This window comes from Pollicipes pollicipes, unplaced genomic scaffold, assembly GCF_011947565.3.
Source record: "Pollicipes pollicipes isolate AB1234 unplaced genomic scaffold, Ppol_2.1 Scaffold_4219;HRSCAF=4965_pilon_pilon_pilon, whole genome shotgun sequence".
In the NCBI taxonomy this organism is placed as follows: domain Eukaryota; kingdom Metazoa; phylum Arthropoda; class Thecostraca; order Pollicipedomorpha; family Pollicipedidae; genus Pollicipes; species Pollicipes pollicipes.
The window spans coordinates 14,299,860-14,315,426 of NW_023596448.1; the positions used below are offsets into that span (position 1 = coordinate 14,299,860).

At 47.8% G+C, this 15,567-nt stretch overlaps 1 protein-coding gene across 1 annotated transcript in view; it reads left to right on the forward strand.

Moving 5' to 3' along the window:
• Positions 1–12,301: 12,301 nt before the first annotated feature.
• Positions 12,302–15,567, forward strand: part of LOC119095868 (activating transcription factor of chaperone) — a 34,564-nt gene continuing 31,298 nt past the window's right edge. Inside the window, exon 1 of the mRNA XM_037218730.1 lies at positions 12,302–12,429. Within this exon, the coding sequence (XP_037074625.1) occupies positions 12,387–12,429 (43 nt within the window). The 5' untranslated portion in view covers positions 12,302–12,386. The remainder of the gene's footprint in view (positions 12,430–15,567) is intronic.

Sequence of the window (15,567 nt, forward strand, 5' to 3'; positions counted from 1 at the left end):
GGTGCGTCCGCGTGTCACCCATGTCCGTGATGGCGTCCGCGTGTCACCCATGTCCACCCGGTCACCCATGTCCGTGGTGCGTCCGCGTGTCACCCATGTCCGCTCACATCACGAACACTGGGTCAGCGGGAGGTAGAGCGGCTTTAATGCGAGCTGTGGCGCAGGCTGGACTGGACAGCAGGACAAAGCAGGACGAGGGGACATGGAGGGAAGGGTATAGGTTATGACGTATAGGCGGGTTAGGAGATGACAAGGCTGATGCATAGAGACAGACAGAGGAATATAATGAGAAAAAGGAGAGTAAATGACAGCATGAGTGGAAGACGAGGAAAGGGGGGGGGGGGAGGGGGGGGAGAGGAGGGGTAATGGGGAAAGGAGAGTAAATAGACAAGGGTGAGAGACGAGAGAGAGAAGAGAGTGAGAAACGGGAGAGAGAGAGGAGAGAGAGAGAGGGGGAGAGACGAGGAGGAGGAGGGAGAGAGAGAAAACGAGAGCAGGAGATCTAGGCTGAGGCGGGGTCAAGCGCAGGAGACGAGAGAGATAGAAGACGTGGAGATAGTTGGTTGGGGGGGGGGGACCGGAAGGAGTGTTGGAATCTGGGGAGGCTACACACATCTACCTACGAGAGTCTGAGATGTCAGTTACGAGTTGCGAACTATTTGACTATTCGTATTGCTCCCAGCTGTGTTTGGGAGCCCATTTGATCGGACTAACAGACAGTCCATAAAACAATGATCTTTATGACAGGAGTTACATCTCTTCGACATACTTGGCCAATCATCACATCAACCACCATAATGCATGCAGCACAACCAAACAACGAACTGGGATTAATATCATACAGCGCCAAGCATGTACCAGAAAGTGTGAAGGATGCATATTTCCTTCCACAGCCAGTTGTCCTTGTGAATGCCACGTGACACTGGACTGGAACACCACATATGTTGTGGGAAGAAACCGTCCGGAGACAAAAAATACATCCAAACACACCGGACCTGACATCCAACATGTGGGTACAAACGTACAACATCAGCGACCACGATCTAATCTTGGTGTTTGTGACTGCTGCCAGGATGAGACGAGAGCCGTCGGGAATCTCGGTCCGGTCTGCACGGCGCCTCAAACGTCACGGTTGAGGACGTCACGACGCCACTGGACGTCACGGCGACGTCCAGTGTCTCCACATGCTACATGCCGATGGAAGCACAATCCATGAGGCGGGACCACGACCGACAGGTGGGACGCTTGGCTGTCGGCTTGGGATCCGATCATCGATCTTAACATGCCGCTGCGCAGGGTGAAGTCGAAGTACCCGCCTTACCCCTGGCTGCATGTTTTGACATTAGAGATGTTATGGAGGAGCATCCACCGACAAGAAGAAAACACCATGAGTGGAGACCGAGCGGAAGCTTCGGCTTCGCCGGAATGCAGGATAGACGGTAATAAACCGTGCATATCTTCACACTGTTTGACTTCGCTTGAACACGCAAGATCTACGACATCAAGAGGCATCCGTGCCTTCCCGGTATCTTCCAAGAAACCCGAGCCAAAGACTCGGGTTTCTGTGTACGAATCCGACGGGACGAGACCCACACTGTGCCAACAACCTGAACCAGTCCTTCGTATCCGCGAACTCTGACGTGGCAGGCGTCCTGGCCGTCTCCCGCGCTGGGGAGACCCTTTCGCCGCGCCCGCCGCGCGTGTGCAGCGACGCGCTTGCCCTGCACCCGGCTGCGCCTCCCGAAGCTGTCGGCGGCATCAAAGATGAGGTCACCCCGCGCATGAGAAGCGGACAGCATCACCGTCCGCATGCTGAGTGTGGCTGTATCTGAAGTGAGGCCTCAGCCCATCCGAGCCATCAACAGCTCAGTCGTGACAAACGAGGTACCACACCATTGGACGGCCGCCACAGTGGTACGGCTGTACAAGAAAGGCGGTACCAGCGATTCGAGCAATTATGGGCCGATCTCCATCTTGCCAGTCGTTACCGAACTTTGTGAACGCGTGGCGTATTGTGGATGTATTGTTCATGCGCTGAAGCTGGTTTGTACTCGTCGCTGAGCCTTGACCTGCGCGATGCCGCTCAGTCGCCGGCAGTGTCAGCGGGCCTCGTCCGCTGGGCTAGCGATGCTGTTGGCGCGCCTGGCTGGTGAACTTTTTGAGGTGCGCGACTGCCGCCGCTTCACCAATGGCCGATGCCCGTTGCAACCAATATGCACCGAAGCATTTCGTCAGGTGAGGCACAGTGCAGGCACACGTTGACAAAATTAAGTCGCAACTCATCCATTCGGTCACAAGCTAGACAGGATTTCAATCTGCGCTGTACAGCCTTCAGGGTTTGGGCGCACTTGAAAGCCATTCTGAAGTTCAGTGAGTAGAAAGTTACGGAAAGTTCTGCGGATTCTTTCACCATCTTCCATTTCCGCTGGAGTTTGCTTTTCGCGCTGCAGTGGAAGTGGGCAAAGATCTGGCTTTAGCATTAGTCCAATGCAAGATCTTGTTCCAAACGTGACCACAACTTTCGCCATTGCATGGGTGTAGGAACAGGGGATCCAGGGGGGAGGGTCATGGCCCCCACTTTTCAAGGTGGGGCCAGCAATGCTTACGGTCCGCCCCACTTTTTCAGATTTAATTCGCGTTTAGCTTACTTTTGTGCTGTCATAAATATGCACTTAGTTCGCCAGCCATTTTCCTCAAGATGCGTCATATTTTTCGTTTATCCATTGACCATCGCCAAGTGTCATGGCCACGGGGCCGATAACGCATGGCCTGCGGAAACTGCAATACCGGACGTCGATCCTGTCGTCGCGAAGATTTGCGAGCGTACATGTTCCAAACCATGCTGCATACGTTTTCCCAGTGATCAATTCTGACTGAATGTTGAACATTCCAGAACGAACATGGGGTAGTCATGTCAAGGTAAATTTAGGGCCGCATTTCAGTCTATAATTTGCGTTCAGGGGTCGTCAATATCTCTGAAAAACACAGAACAAAACCTGGAACTGGAGTCTGTCTGGCAATCATCGGGCCACCTGCGGCGATCAGAGATGCTGTTGCGTAAACGAGAGTTCCTATGTTGATCCGATGCGCGGGCCAGAAGGCCTCCCGCGTTACGGGGGGGGGGGGGGGGGGAACAAGGTGGTAAGATTTATCTATTTAATTGGCTCCTGATCGACCAGGAGATCCCGCCCCGTGCCCCCAGAATGACAGCCAGAAGACGACCCTCAGTGAGGACGGAGTGGCCCTTGAGCCCTTGACCGGGAAAAGTAACGTTCCCCTAGTGTTCTACTCGAAAGTTGTTCAGTGCACTAGCAATGAACATTATTCAACTAGATAAGACAGTAGTATTAGCCTTATTCCTCAGTAGTATTAACCTTTGCCATTATCACATGTTTACCTGAAAACGTTCTTTCTTTTGCAGAATCGATTAGTGGGACAAATGACATCAAAAGGTTTGCACAAGCACGCCCGCAATCTCGGGAGCAAGTACAGCGATGGCCTGGGTTGCAGATTCCGTAAAACCGAACGGCGTTGGCCACTGCAAGTGACACCAGGCGGCGGGTGCCGTGTTAATCTCTCCCCTGGACAGATCAACAGCTGCAGAAACACGAAAAATAAGGATTCTTCCTCTACCCTTCCAGTTTCAAAACCAGATCCAAGTAACAATTTGCGGTGTTTTAAGGGCCAATCCGTTCTTATCATCAGCCTAAAAATCCCACAGGTGAAACATGCGCTCAGACTTTCTTCTGAATGTAAGATTTGGTGTCCTGACGCGTTCAAAGGTACTTTCAACGTACAGAGGTACAGTGTAACGTCTGTACGTGCAAAAATGTCATCATTTTTGTCCCCCCTTGGCCACTGTTCGGTGTTAGCCGTTTGGCCGACAGTGCGCAGCATACGGAGACAAACGCCGGGCGCGGAGGTTTTTATTCCTAATATTTGTGAGCGCGCATGTTCAAAATTACGTTACATAATTTGCATCACTAATCGATAAAGTATTCAAAGGTACTTCTTTCAGAGAGGTCACCCTTGTCGTCTATCCGTTGGTCATGGCTCAGTATTAGCCACTGGGCCGACTCTGCGCGGCCTATGGAGACTGCAGTGCTTGGCGTCAGGGTTTTTGTCGCCAAGATAGGAGCGCGCATGTTCAAAAGTGCGCTGTATTATTTGCATTACGTCAATTCTAACTGAATGTTAAACATTTCCAGACAGATATGGTTTGGCAATGCTAATGGCTCTTTCCATGTTAATGCAATTTGTTGACCCGTTTCGATTTTACAATCTCTTCGCGGGGTCCTGAATATGTTCATAGAACCAGTGTCCTAGCATTGCCGACTTTTGGGTGTAAAGCAACACCCTGTGAGGAGGAATTTTTCACTCTTTTTCCCAGCTTCCACGTGAATTTTTCCCTCTTGCCTGACATTGTCTAATCGCACTTGCCAAACCCCTATTTCCCTTTCGGAGGTTTTCAGATGTCATCCAAAACCGAGCTCACTTGAAACCACCAAGCATAAACGAGGCCCCACAGAACTGGACATCTTTGGCTGCCCTGCCTCACCTACATCTGAATCATGTCTATGTATGCACAGAGCAAGGGCGCCAGGTACCTCCAAGCCCAAGAACCCAAACGACTTCAGCTGCTTGCACGCATTAAGTTTGGTTTGTTTACAAAATGCATCACAGTCGGCAGCTGTGTGCCAAATGCACGGTTTTCACTCGTCCCCCTATTTTTTTGGTCTCACCACCACGCCACGAAAGCGGAGCCTGGTGCAAACACCAGCAAGGCTTGGTAGAAAATTTTGCTCCAAGTATTTCATTCTTTCCGAGAAAACCTGACCACTAAATTGCATTTCCCCCGAAATGCAGGAATGAAAAATTCAAGAAATGTCTTCTAAATTAAATTTACAAGATGAATATCGCCATTTCAGCACCCATGTTAACAGATGTTAAGTCAAATCAGCTGATAACAAAATTTTGCCGGAAACGTATCAGTCTTTATATTTATTTAACTTCTTTTGTTTTTCTTGGTATCATACTATTGTGATGCCACTTTATTCTTCCTTCCTGTTCGACTACCTTCAGAGGTACCATCTGTTGCTTAAAATTTTGACCAATTTCTCTGCAAGATGCTCCAGCTCCAAACTTGTACGTATTTGACACATAAATTGGATTAATTCGCCAGCCGCCCAAACATGTCTGATATGCACCCAAGCGTGAACAATTCACAGGGAATGAAGGAGACAATTTGAAGCACGGAACTTATTTTTACCGCCATTTGTGCCCTAATAAACCCTCGATTAACCGTTTTCTTGGTTCATGGCGGTGTTTAGTAATGATGAATCTAAGCATTTCGAGTGTCTAACTCGCCAGGCTACCTGGCAAGGCTATCCTAATGCTACCATACAGAGCTTTGGGACAGACCTGACGCAGCTAATACGGAAGTGTTTGATGGCGAAATTCTGCTCTCTGATTATCATGCACACCTCTTACTTGTTTCGCATTTTGATCTGGTAGGTTGGTGGGCATGATTGATATTTATATTTGGGGGTGAGTGGGATAACTCTCTCTGCCAGCAGACCATGCAAAAGGCACTGACGTTTGTTTTGGGAGAACAGGAGAGGCCAGTGTCTTGTGGACCAAGTGATTGCGTACCTTCCCTGCTTTCAACACATGATTGGTAACCAGAGTTATCCATTTTCTGTTTTGATCCACCGAATTTTGTCATAAGACAAATTATGATGCCACAAGGTATGCAATGGGCTTATTTCATTCCATATTCTTGATTATTTACCCCAAATTTCTTGAAGCGGTCCCTCACGGCTGTTTCAACCAGATGTCTTCCATGGTTGTCATGGTTTGCTGACTGACAAATGAGTGTACTGTATATATGCACTATATTTTTAACACAGGGATACTCTAAGCTGCATAGCAATTATAATTCGAGTTGAATATTAATATGTAACAAATAGCCGGACCGTCCCATTTGAAATGTGAAGCCGACATCTCAAACTTTGTTATTAAATATGAATAAAAACAGGCCTAAATAGATGTCTTTGCTGCAGCTGAAAAGGCCAGCAGCAATCCTGACATGGTCATCTAAAAGTCGTTACTTTTGGGAGAAGAGAGATTGTTTTGTGGAGCATACCCATTATTGCCCTTGACATAGGTTAACCATGGCAATCAAAATAAGTTGTTCAAAGTGATTTAAAGTGTTTTGATTTGTGTGTTGTCAACTTTGTCTAATGTCAACAAGCATACATGAATGAACCGTAAAAATGCAAGTTGAAACCAGTCAAAAATTAGCTTTACCATGTTTTTATCACAAGTGCTGCTGTCAACAGATAGCTGAGCTGAGATGATGTTCAACATATGGGGTACTCTAAGTTAGGCTACGTTGGTGCAAGTGGCAATAGACATTGTGCAAGAATCAGTAACTCACAACTGCTGCTTTTATGCAAGCAGGTTAGACAGGATGATATGAAGTGAGGCCTCTTTAAGTTAGGCATAGTCAGGCTACTTCCATGGAACTAAGCATTGGTATTTTGTAAGAAACAGTGGCAAAATGTTTGTTTTGCATGACCCCATCTTAACAGAAGCCAGAGGTATGTTTATTGTGTTTGACTTGGTGATGGGCTGATGTGTAGGAGTCCAAGTGTTGTTTTTTTTTTTTAGTGTTTTATGACTGTTGAATTTTCTGTGCTATTTTGTTATTGAATTCCTTTGCTTTGTTTTGTGTTAAAAGTGCTGTGGGAGGGAAGTGTAAAGTGCAGCATCAAATTATTGGTGTTAGTATTTTTTTACGCTCATTGCACTGTCATGAAATTACTATGCTTTAACGTATTCTGTTTCACTTTAATGGATGAAAATGTTAAAAAACAAAACAATTTTGTCAGGTTTCTGATATTACGTCCATGCCAACTTGACATAGATGTCTTTGTTTGCAGAAGTATCAGTCACGAGCTCATAACTTCCATTTTTTGTGACCTGATTTTTTCACTCCCGCGAGGTCTTTTTGTCATGGAATTTTTCACTCCCACTCTAGTTCAAGAGCGATTCTAGCCCCCTGTGTAGAACTTAGATACAAAATTCTGACAAAGCTTCAAAATTTTACCAGTTTAGAAGTTCGCAGAATCATTTTACGTGAAGAACGCCGGCGATTTATTTAATGCGGTCGTTCAGCGCCTGATGCCTGCAGTTTATGGACTTCAACATACAAGAAGAAATAATTTCGTCTGCCTGTTAGCCAGCGCTTGGTGTCAGCCGCAGGGGCGACGCCGCGCAGCCTATGGAGAACACAACGCCGGACGTCTAGGTTGTTGCTAAGATTTGCAAGCGCGCGCGTTCAAAACTAAGCTGCAAAATTTTTCTGAGTAATCGATTCTGACTGAATGCTGAAGTCGTCAGGACGGACATGGGTTAGCCAAATCAATACAAATTTTGGACCCCATTTCGATCTACAACATACGTTCAAGAGGTCCTCAATATTTCTCAAGAACACGGCAAAAAATCGGGCAAACCTTGAGTTACATCAGTTTAGAAACACTCCACTGAACCGTTGTTAACATGACAAGCGCCCATGATTTATTCCATGCATTCATCAACACCTGAATCCTGCAGTTTATTGACTTCAAATTACAGACAGAATCTATACCGCTGCAGCTCCTGGTTTCTGTTTCTGTTCCGGTAATAAGTTAAACATCACAATCAAACAAAGACAACCGTGATACTTGTCAACAAGTGAGCTATATCCGTTTTTCGGGGGGGGGGGGCATCATCAGCGGGCTTCTGTCAACCCTCTGCTCCCTCCTTCGCAACGCTCCGGCTACACCCCTGCTTACATCCAAAGGAGATCAAGTCGGCAACGCTCAATGAGGATTAATCACATGTCCGATGGACCAATTCATGCCTAAGGCATGTGGCTTCCCGAAATATTTTTTTTCTGCGGTGGTGTGGTGTAAAGTAAGATAATTCAGTAAAAGATGCTGTTGCTGGTGTCCAGTATATGCTTTACATGCCATTAAGTACCAGTGCTGATCAGTGAATATGCAGCAAAGCAGCCATACGATCAGTTCGCAGTCAGTCATACGGGGAACAGCCGGCACGGCAGTGGCTGCCGACAACGGAAAGGAACAGGGCTCAGATACGGAGTATATGACAGGAGGGTATTTATTCTGTGACTTGCTTTGTTGCGGAAGAAACTGCAGTTTTATGGCTTTTGTCACGCTGTTTTTGGCAGTTAGTATTTGAAGCTTCCGAATTTGTTTCCACCTAAAAGGCTGCGGCAAAACTTATTTCTTGAAAAACGGCCGGCGAAATTTAAGCACATGCGCACTATAGGCCATCGATTTGCATTCAAGATTCTCACCAGCCTATATCCGGGACGTGTTTTAGCATCTACCCTGTGGAGGCAGATGCCTTCTTATGGATCCAAAATGCCTACCCACCCATGGCATTTAGCCTCCCCAGGGGTCAGGGAAAACAATGTTGAAGTGGACGAACAATCTTGGGAGGCTGGACAGCCTTATGTCCGATGGCATAGATAAGTCGAATAGGCAAGATTGAGCACGAGTGAGAGACAGCTGTAGATGTATATCTAAGAGCAAACATGACACCTAATCATTTCCCGAATCTGTTATGCGAATTAAGAGCGTATAATAGCCTCCATCTTACGTTGCTGGCTTTTTCAAGCATTCTTACGCCTATAGCATTCTGAAATATGCGGGCACGCACTACGGTAAGCCAATAGAATACAACATTGCAAAAGAGACATTGCTTCCATCTGTCATCACCTGTCGAGGCCAAAATAATGTATTTTAAGTGTAATAACGTTGATATTTTTACCACAAATAAAACTGCTACAACTTTGTTTAAGCCAGGTCTCCTGTGATTGTCACCAACTCCGTGGAACATTGCCGCTTCTTATTTACATCACTCTAGACATGCCTGTTAGGCATCGGTGATCGCCCTCGTGTTTTGCGCACATGGTTCCAGATGGGTGCTGGTGCTGGTGCAATACGGCCGGCGTATCAGACCGGCACTTCCGGGAAGAGCAATCCCCTGATGGGCGTGGAGCATCCCGCGAAGGGGGAGGGTCAGCCAGCCCCTTTGAATCTATTCTACACATGCTTTACCATGTGGCTGATGTCAGACTTCCACGAAAGCTAGGGTCCCTGCAGCCCTGTCTCCCTCTACCGGTCCCAAGACGATGGCTGATGCCGAGCAAAATCAGTTTGGAAAATTAAACCCACCCGCTGCGATCTGTCACGTGCGGAGCTGGACTGTGTCTAGGGGGGGATGTGACTAGGGGAGGATTGTGTCTAGGGGAGGATTGTGACTAGGGGAGGATTGTGTCTAGGGGAGGATTGTAACTCGGCATGGGGAAAGCTCGTCCTCAACTCCGCTTCCGCTGAATGTGTGTGAACTCCCATTCACGGTTTACAGGGCCCATTCCACTTCCGAATCCAAGCAGCAAACCGCAAATGTGCGCGAACTCCGATTCCAGCTCCAGTATCTGCGGCTTAATTCCAGCATCGAGCGCTGATTTTTCGTTACAGTTGTTCGCAATACAGCAGCCGCTTTATGATACACTTAAGCCCAAAATGAAGCAGAGAACAGCAAACAGCTACAGCTACTTTGAACAGCGAGCGCACTTTGAACAGTATGAAAAGTTTCCAAAGTAGTTTGCGTGCTTTCCACAAATGAAATTATTGGGTTTCTATGGCGGGGCATATATCAGTTAACTGTCTAATATTGCTGGAAATGTCGCGATCATGTCTATTCTACCCTTTTTATCCATCATTCAAAGTGACCATGCCGTTTATACTATCCTTAGTTTACGGAATGACACTTGACGCTAATACACACACACACATACACACACACACACACACACACACACACACACACACACACACACACACACACACACACACACACACACACACACACACACACACACACACACACACACACACACACAGATAGATATCTATATCTATATATATATATATGTATATATATATATCTGTGTGTGTATATATATATGTATATATATATATATATATATATATATATATATATATATATATATATTCATTCATATTACATTATATATATTATACATTTACCGAAATTTATCATTATATATATTGCTGAATTTGTAAGCCAGAAGAGAATAAGCCAGAAGTTAAAAAAGCCAGAAGAGAATATATATATATATATATATATATATATATATATATATATATATATTATAGATGATAGATAATAGATAGATAGATAGATGATAGATAGATAGATAGATAGATGATAGATATATAGATAGATAGTAGATATAGATAGATAGATAATAGATAGATGAGATAGATCGATAGATAGATAATAGATAGATAGATAGATACTAGATAGATAGATAGATAGATATATAGATAGATAGATAGATAGATAGATAGATAGATAGATAGATAGATAGATAGATAATAGATAGATAGAATAGATAGATAGATAGATAGATAGATAGATAGATAGATGATAGATAGATAGATAGATATATGGATAGATAGATAGATATATAGAGAGAGAGAGAGAGAGAGAGAGAGAGAGAGAGAGAGAGAAGAGAGAGAGAGAGAGAGAGAGAGAGAGAGAGAGAGAGAGAGAGAGAGAGAGGAGAGAGAGGAGGAGAGAGAGAGAGAGAGGAGGAAGAGAGAGAGAGAGAGAGAGAGAGAAGAGAGAAGAGAGAGAGAGAGAGGAGAGAGAGAGGAGAGAGAGAGGGAGAGAGAGAGAGAGAGAGAGAGAGAGAGAGGAGAGAGAGAGAGAGAGGAGGAGGAGAGAAGAGAGAGTGAAGAGAGAGAGAGAGATAGAGAGAGAGAGAGAAGAGAGAGAGAGAGAGGGAGAGAAGAGAGAGAGAGAGAAGAGGAGAGAGAGAGAAGAGAGAGAGAGAGAGAGAGAGGAGAGAGGAGAGAGGGAGAGAGAGAGGAAGAGAGAGAGAGAGAGAAGAGAGAGAGAGAGAGATAGAAGAGAGAGAGAGAGAGCGAGAGAGAGAGAGAGAGGAGAGAGAAATATATATATATATATATAATATATAGTATATATATATATATATATATATATATATATATATATATGAATGGGCTCATCAATAATTCCAGTAACCACAAAAAACATAACTTCGACTTCCCTCATTCACCGAAATTTATCAGCAGAAAACACTTTGATAATCGGTTGCATCTGTGCAGCATAGCAACTGCTTTTGTTTTCTAGTCGATTTTGATTTTACCCAGCGGCAAACACGAGGCTGCATGGTAAGGGAAGAAAATGGCCAGCAACTCAGTGCAGTACAACCTAGGAATGTGTTTAAGCAGCGTATAGTTAGCCAGTGGCTTGGCTGGGGGGGAGGGGTGGCATGCCCTCCCCATAGAGGCTTGGGACCCCCTGGGCCATTCGAACCTTTTATGTTTTGGAAGTTCTAGACGGTTATAAGGCTTCTAAAACATTAAGGAACGGGCATCTTACGTCCAAACTGCCGGAAAACGACATATCGGTACAACTGGTCAACAAGCGGTAGCCTGCCGCGCTGGCAAGCACAGCCCGTCCAACGGCCACAGTCATGGAAATATCACCGCGATCCGGACCTCGTAGACCTCAGTGGCGGTCACGTGTACGGATGCAGCAAAAGCTGTTTTTTGTTTTGTTTAGCTCAGCCAGTCTGGCAGGTAGGGCTTTACTCGCTGCAGCGCACAAATCACTTGTTCGACGGGCCAACCTGAAACGCTGATTTCGTGTGAGCACACCATACCCGGTCCCGATCGCGCACGAGCCAGCGATACCCTCGTCTGAGGATTCACGGTCGCATTCCACTCCAGCAGAATTACCCCACCCACCAGCCAAGGCGCTGTAAGCCGAAGCAAGATAAGTTCCCCGGTCACGTGTCCATTTCCAACTAGAACATGCCGCCACTGGTTGAACCAGGCGCCAGAAGCGATGCGAGAGGGGGGGGGGGGGGGCTCAACATGCTCGCGTTCGCAGACGTCAGCGGTTTGTATTCCAACGAGTGAATGGACGTACAATTACCAACGAGGGAAATTATTCAAACATTGCTGTGGGTGTGCTTCTCGTGCGTCAGCTGTGGGTGCTTCAGGGGCTTGCAACAGTGGGATGGAAGGAGCCGGGGGGAGAGCTACCCCCTGTTATGCGCGCTTAGCGCCTAACGCGGTCCTGACCAGGCCCCTGCCGACGGCACCGGTTAGTCCGGCGCTGCCCGGCAGCCATATTTCGTGACGTCACGTTGGCAGTCGAGCGCTAGAGGACCGCCGTGTGAGGTTGGATACGAAGCGATTGACCGCGGCTTTCTCTGATTTTGTGTCAGGAAGACTACTGATTCCGTCAAGATGTGCAAGTTCAACTTGATCGATGTTATCAGCACCAGCATCGGTAAGTGGATGAGGCACTAGAATGAGTAGCGCGTTTGGCAAAGTCGTGAGCTCTGTAGGTGCCATGAGCGGTACCAGGCGCGGAGTGTGGTGGAGCGCCGCGGGGCACAGACATGCTCGTGCCCACCTTCATTCGCGGCGTTTATTCTAATGATGGGATGTTCGGCGCTGTGTGACCGTACCCAGCTCTGGTCGCGCTGGGGGCGTCGTCAGGAGACGCGGTCCGGGATGAAGACGGAGGTGAAACCGGGGCGCCCCGCTGCGCCGGCCGACCGAGCCGTGCGTGTAGCAGCCGACGTATTGGGGCGTGCGACGTCACCGGGGGGGGGGGGGGGACAGCTTGGAGAGGCCAAACGCCAGGCAGAGCGCGCTGGACTGCCGATCCGAAGATAGGAGCTCGGGGATCATGCACCCATGGCGTGATGCTGGCCGAGTGGTTAGCGCTTTTGGCTTCCATGTGGGGATGGGGGAGTCCCGGTTGTACCAGGCGCCTGGGTGCTAGGCGATTCCGCATTCACCATCGCTCCGTAAAAGGCTGTTTGCCATACACCGCCTTCCCCTCGTAATAGCTGGTGGGGTTGAATGACACGGCCGACATCTGGGGCCATTTAGCGTCGATATTTATCGCGCTGATTGCCGCAGGGGCGGCATATTCTTGGCCGGGTGCCAATCGTGACCAGGGTCTCCGTTACGTGGTCGTGCCGCGGTCTGGGGAGAGCTCTGTACCGGCCCCGCCACGCTCGTTTAGAAAGGTTCGCGGCGATAGGGAGCCATGCTGTCAGGGTGTTTTTGAAGGGACGCCGCTGCCATCCTTGGACGCATGGCAACAGCCTCCGTAATGCACTCAGTGGATCCCTTATGATTTTTAATGAAAATGGAAAGCTCACAAAAGCAATGCCAATCACAGAAAGTCTTGACAGGTTCTATTTTTAGGAGACTCTGGAATTATGCACTCATTTTTATCATGTGGGGGCCACTGGCCAGCGTAATTAAAGTATTTGAGATATTATCCAGTAAATCACAGTCGATGCCAAGGCGATGGATGCTTCGTTTAGCTTAGACATTCTCGAGTGAAACATATTGGTCGATGCGTTGAAGTTATGTTGCACGGGAGGGAAGTAACCTCCAGTAATTAGGTCACACATCCGGAGGAACTTTGAGGGGCCTGCCTTAATTAATGCTCCTCACTTATGGTTTTCTAAAGCCCACCTTTGCCAGATTAAGCACTGGCCAGCTGGGCGGAACCCCTTCCACCTGGTAAATCGGTGTAAAGCATGACGCCATGTCTCCCCTTTTTGGGTTGGAGGCGGAAAACAAAGACGGGCGTGCTGCTTGTCGTGAGAGAAGGCCGACGTCATACAGCTTTAAAGTCTTACATTATTAAAGAAACTGGAGCATGATTTGCAACAATGCCCAAGGGTAATATTACCCTGTCCAACCATCTCCGCTTCCTCTTGGCTTGCTTTGCTTTCTCACCAACCTAACACTCTTCCCCCCTCCATGCGAAACGTAATGTATGGACGGCCCCTTGATTAGGGTGGAGAGGTGAAGTATTAGCCCAAAAGTATTGGCTTGAAGGGAAAAAAACAAGCAAAAGAAAAAGCAGAATGATCATGGCAACTGCAGAAACGCTCTTAGCAGCGAAAATTGCGTGACATAAAATGCATCTTTCAAAAGATTCGGACTTCTTTTGCGAACATTTTTTTGTGGATTCTCTCATTTCAAAGGCGGCGCTGAAATATTGACACGTCATGAAACTACGCGTCCGTGCACGACTGCGAAAAGCACTCCGTTAGAACAGTGTAGTCTGTTTAACAGAGACACGGGCAGTGAAGGTGCGGAGGCCATGTTTCATGACCTGCTACCATGATCTTTGCACTCATCTACGCCAATCAGACTTCAGCTGGCAGAATGTGAAACCTGCCCGTTATGGAAAACAAGCGCGTGTTCATTTTCTCTTTTCGTCTTCGAGTAGTTGTCTCCCCCAGACGTTTGCTCACTACAGTGCCCGAGCTGTCCAAAACCTGGTCGGGCATGCGCGTTGCGTGGCAACAGTTTTACCGTCGCTGGGGGATTTTCGCTGTTTAAGGTTACTTTGGCGGTAGCTGGTGGGGATTCCCTTCCTTCTCCCGGAGGGAAGGGGAGAGGGAAGGGAAGCCCCACCAGCTACTCTTCCGTGTTTGTACCTTTGTCCATCCAAGGCGGGCCGACTGAGCCCTCTTGCTTAGCGGCCCCCAGTAACGCAGCCGGTGGACCCGTGCGCACCTGACCGCTAGAGGGCAGACTATGTGGGTGCGGCCCCCCCCCCCCAAAAAAAAACACGCTCGATAATTGGGATCGTCTGCGACGGCCGACTGGCAGGTGAGAGGCTGGCGCCTATCTTTTGAGATCCTATGGGGCGATTCTGCTTGGACGGGCCGCCGTGTCGTGTCATTGTACGGCGCATCCAAATGTTTGGGCCAAAATTAACGGCTACACCGAAACTGCTCTCCTGGAGTGGAAGGGTCAAGGTATTTGCAACAAGCTTTGCGTAGCAAGGACCCTTGTCCCATAGCTACCGATAATTTTAGTAAGAGAAAAAGATGCCTATGCTTTTTCTGACAAATACTCATTTCTTATCTTTCCTCAGCTTTGTTGCAGAATGTTGGTTAGGGTCTACTTTTCATTTGATTGCGCTTCTGTTCACGTCTCTTCTGTTCGCATCTATCACGTTTAGAACCGTGCTTGAAATCCACTCCTGCTCAACCACCCCCCAGCCCCCACTTCCCGGCGGACAGCCGGTCGTCATATGTCATGACCGGTTGGGGGCGTACCTCGCCAGGCGACAGTGTTTTGTGGACTGCCATTACGAGGAGGGCGCGCGTAAAGGGCGCGCGAGGAGGGCGCGCCTCCTGCTCAGATTACTTACCAAAATGCAGCATCGCTCTGATGCGTTCTGATGTTTGGTCTCTGAACGTTCTCGATGACGCATGACTTCTTTGAGTTGCAGACAGTAGTCAGACTGATGGGCCATAAGTATCGCTATGTCTTTCGCGGATTGAATTGGAAAAATACAGTCGCTAGGTCGCCTCGAACCCACATCTCTTGGCTGCAGGATTGTATCATCGTGAGCCTGTCCTGGAGTTCCTGAGTCCTGCAA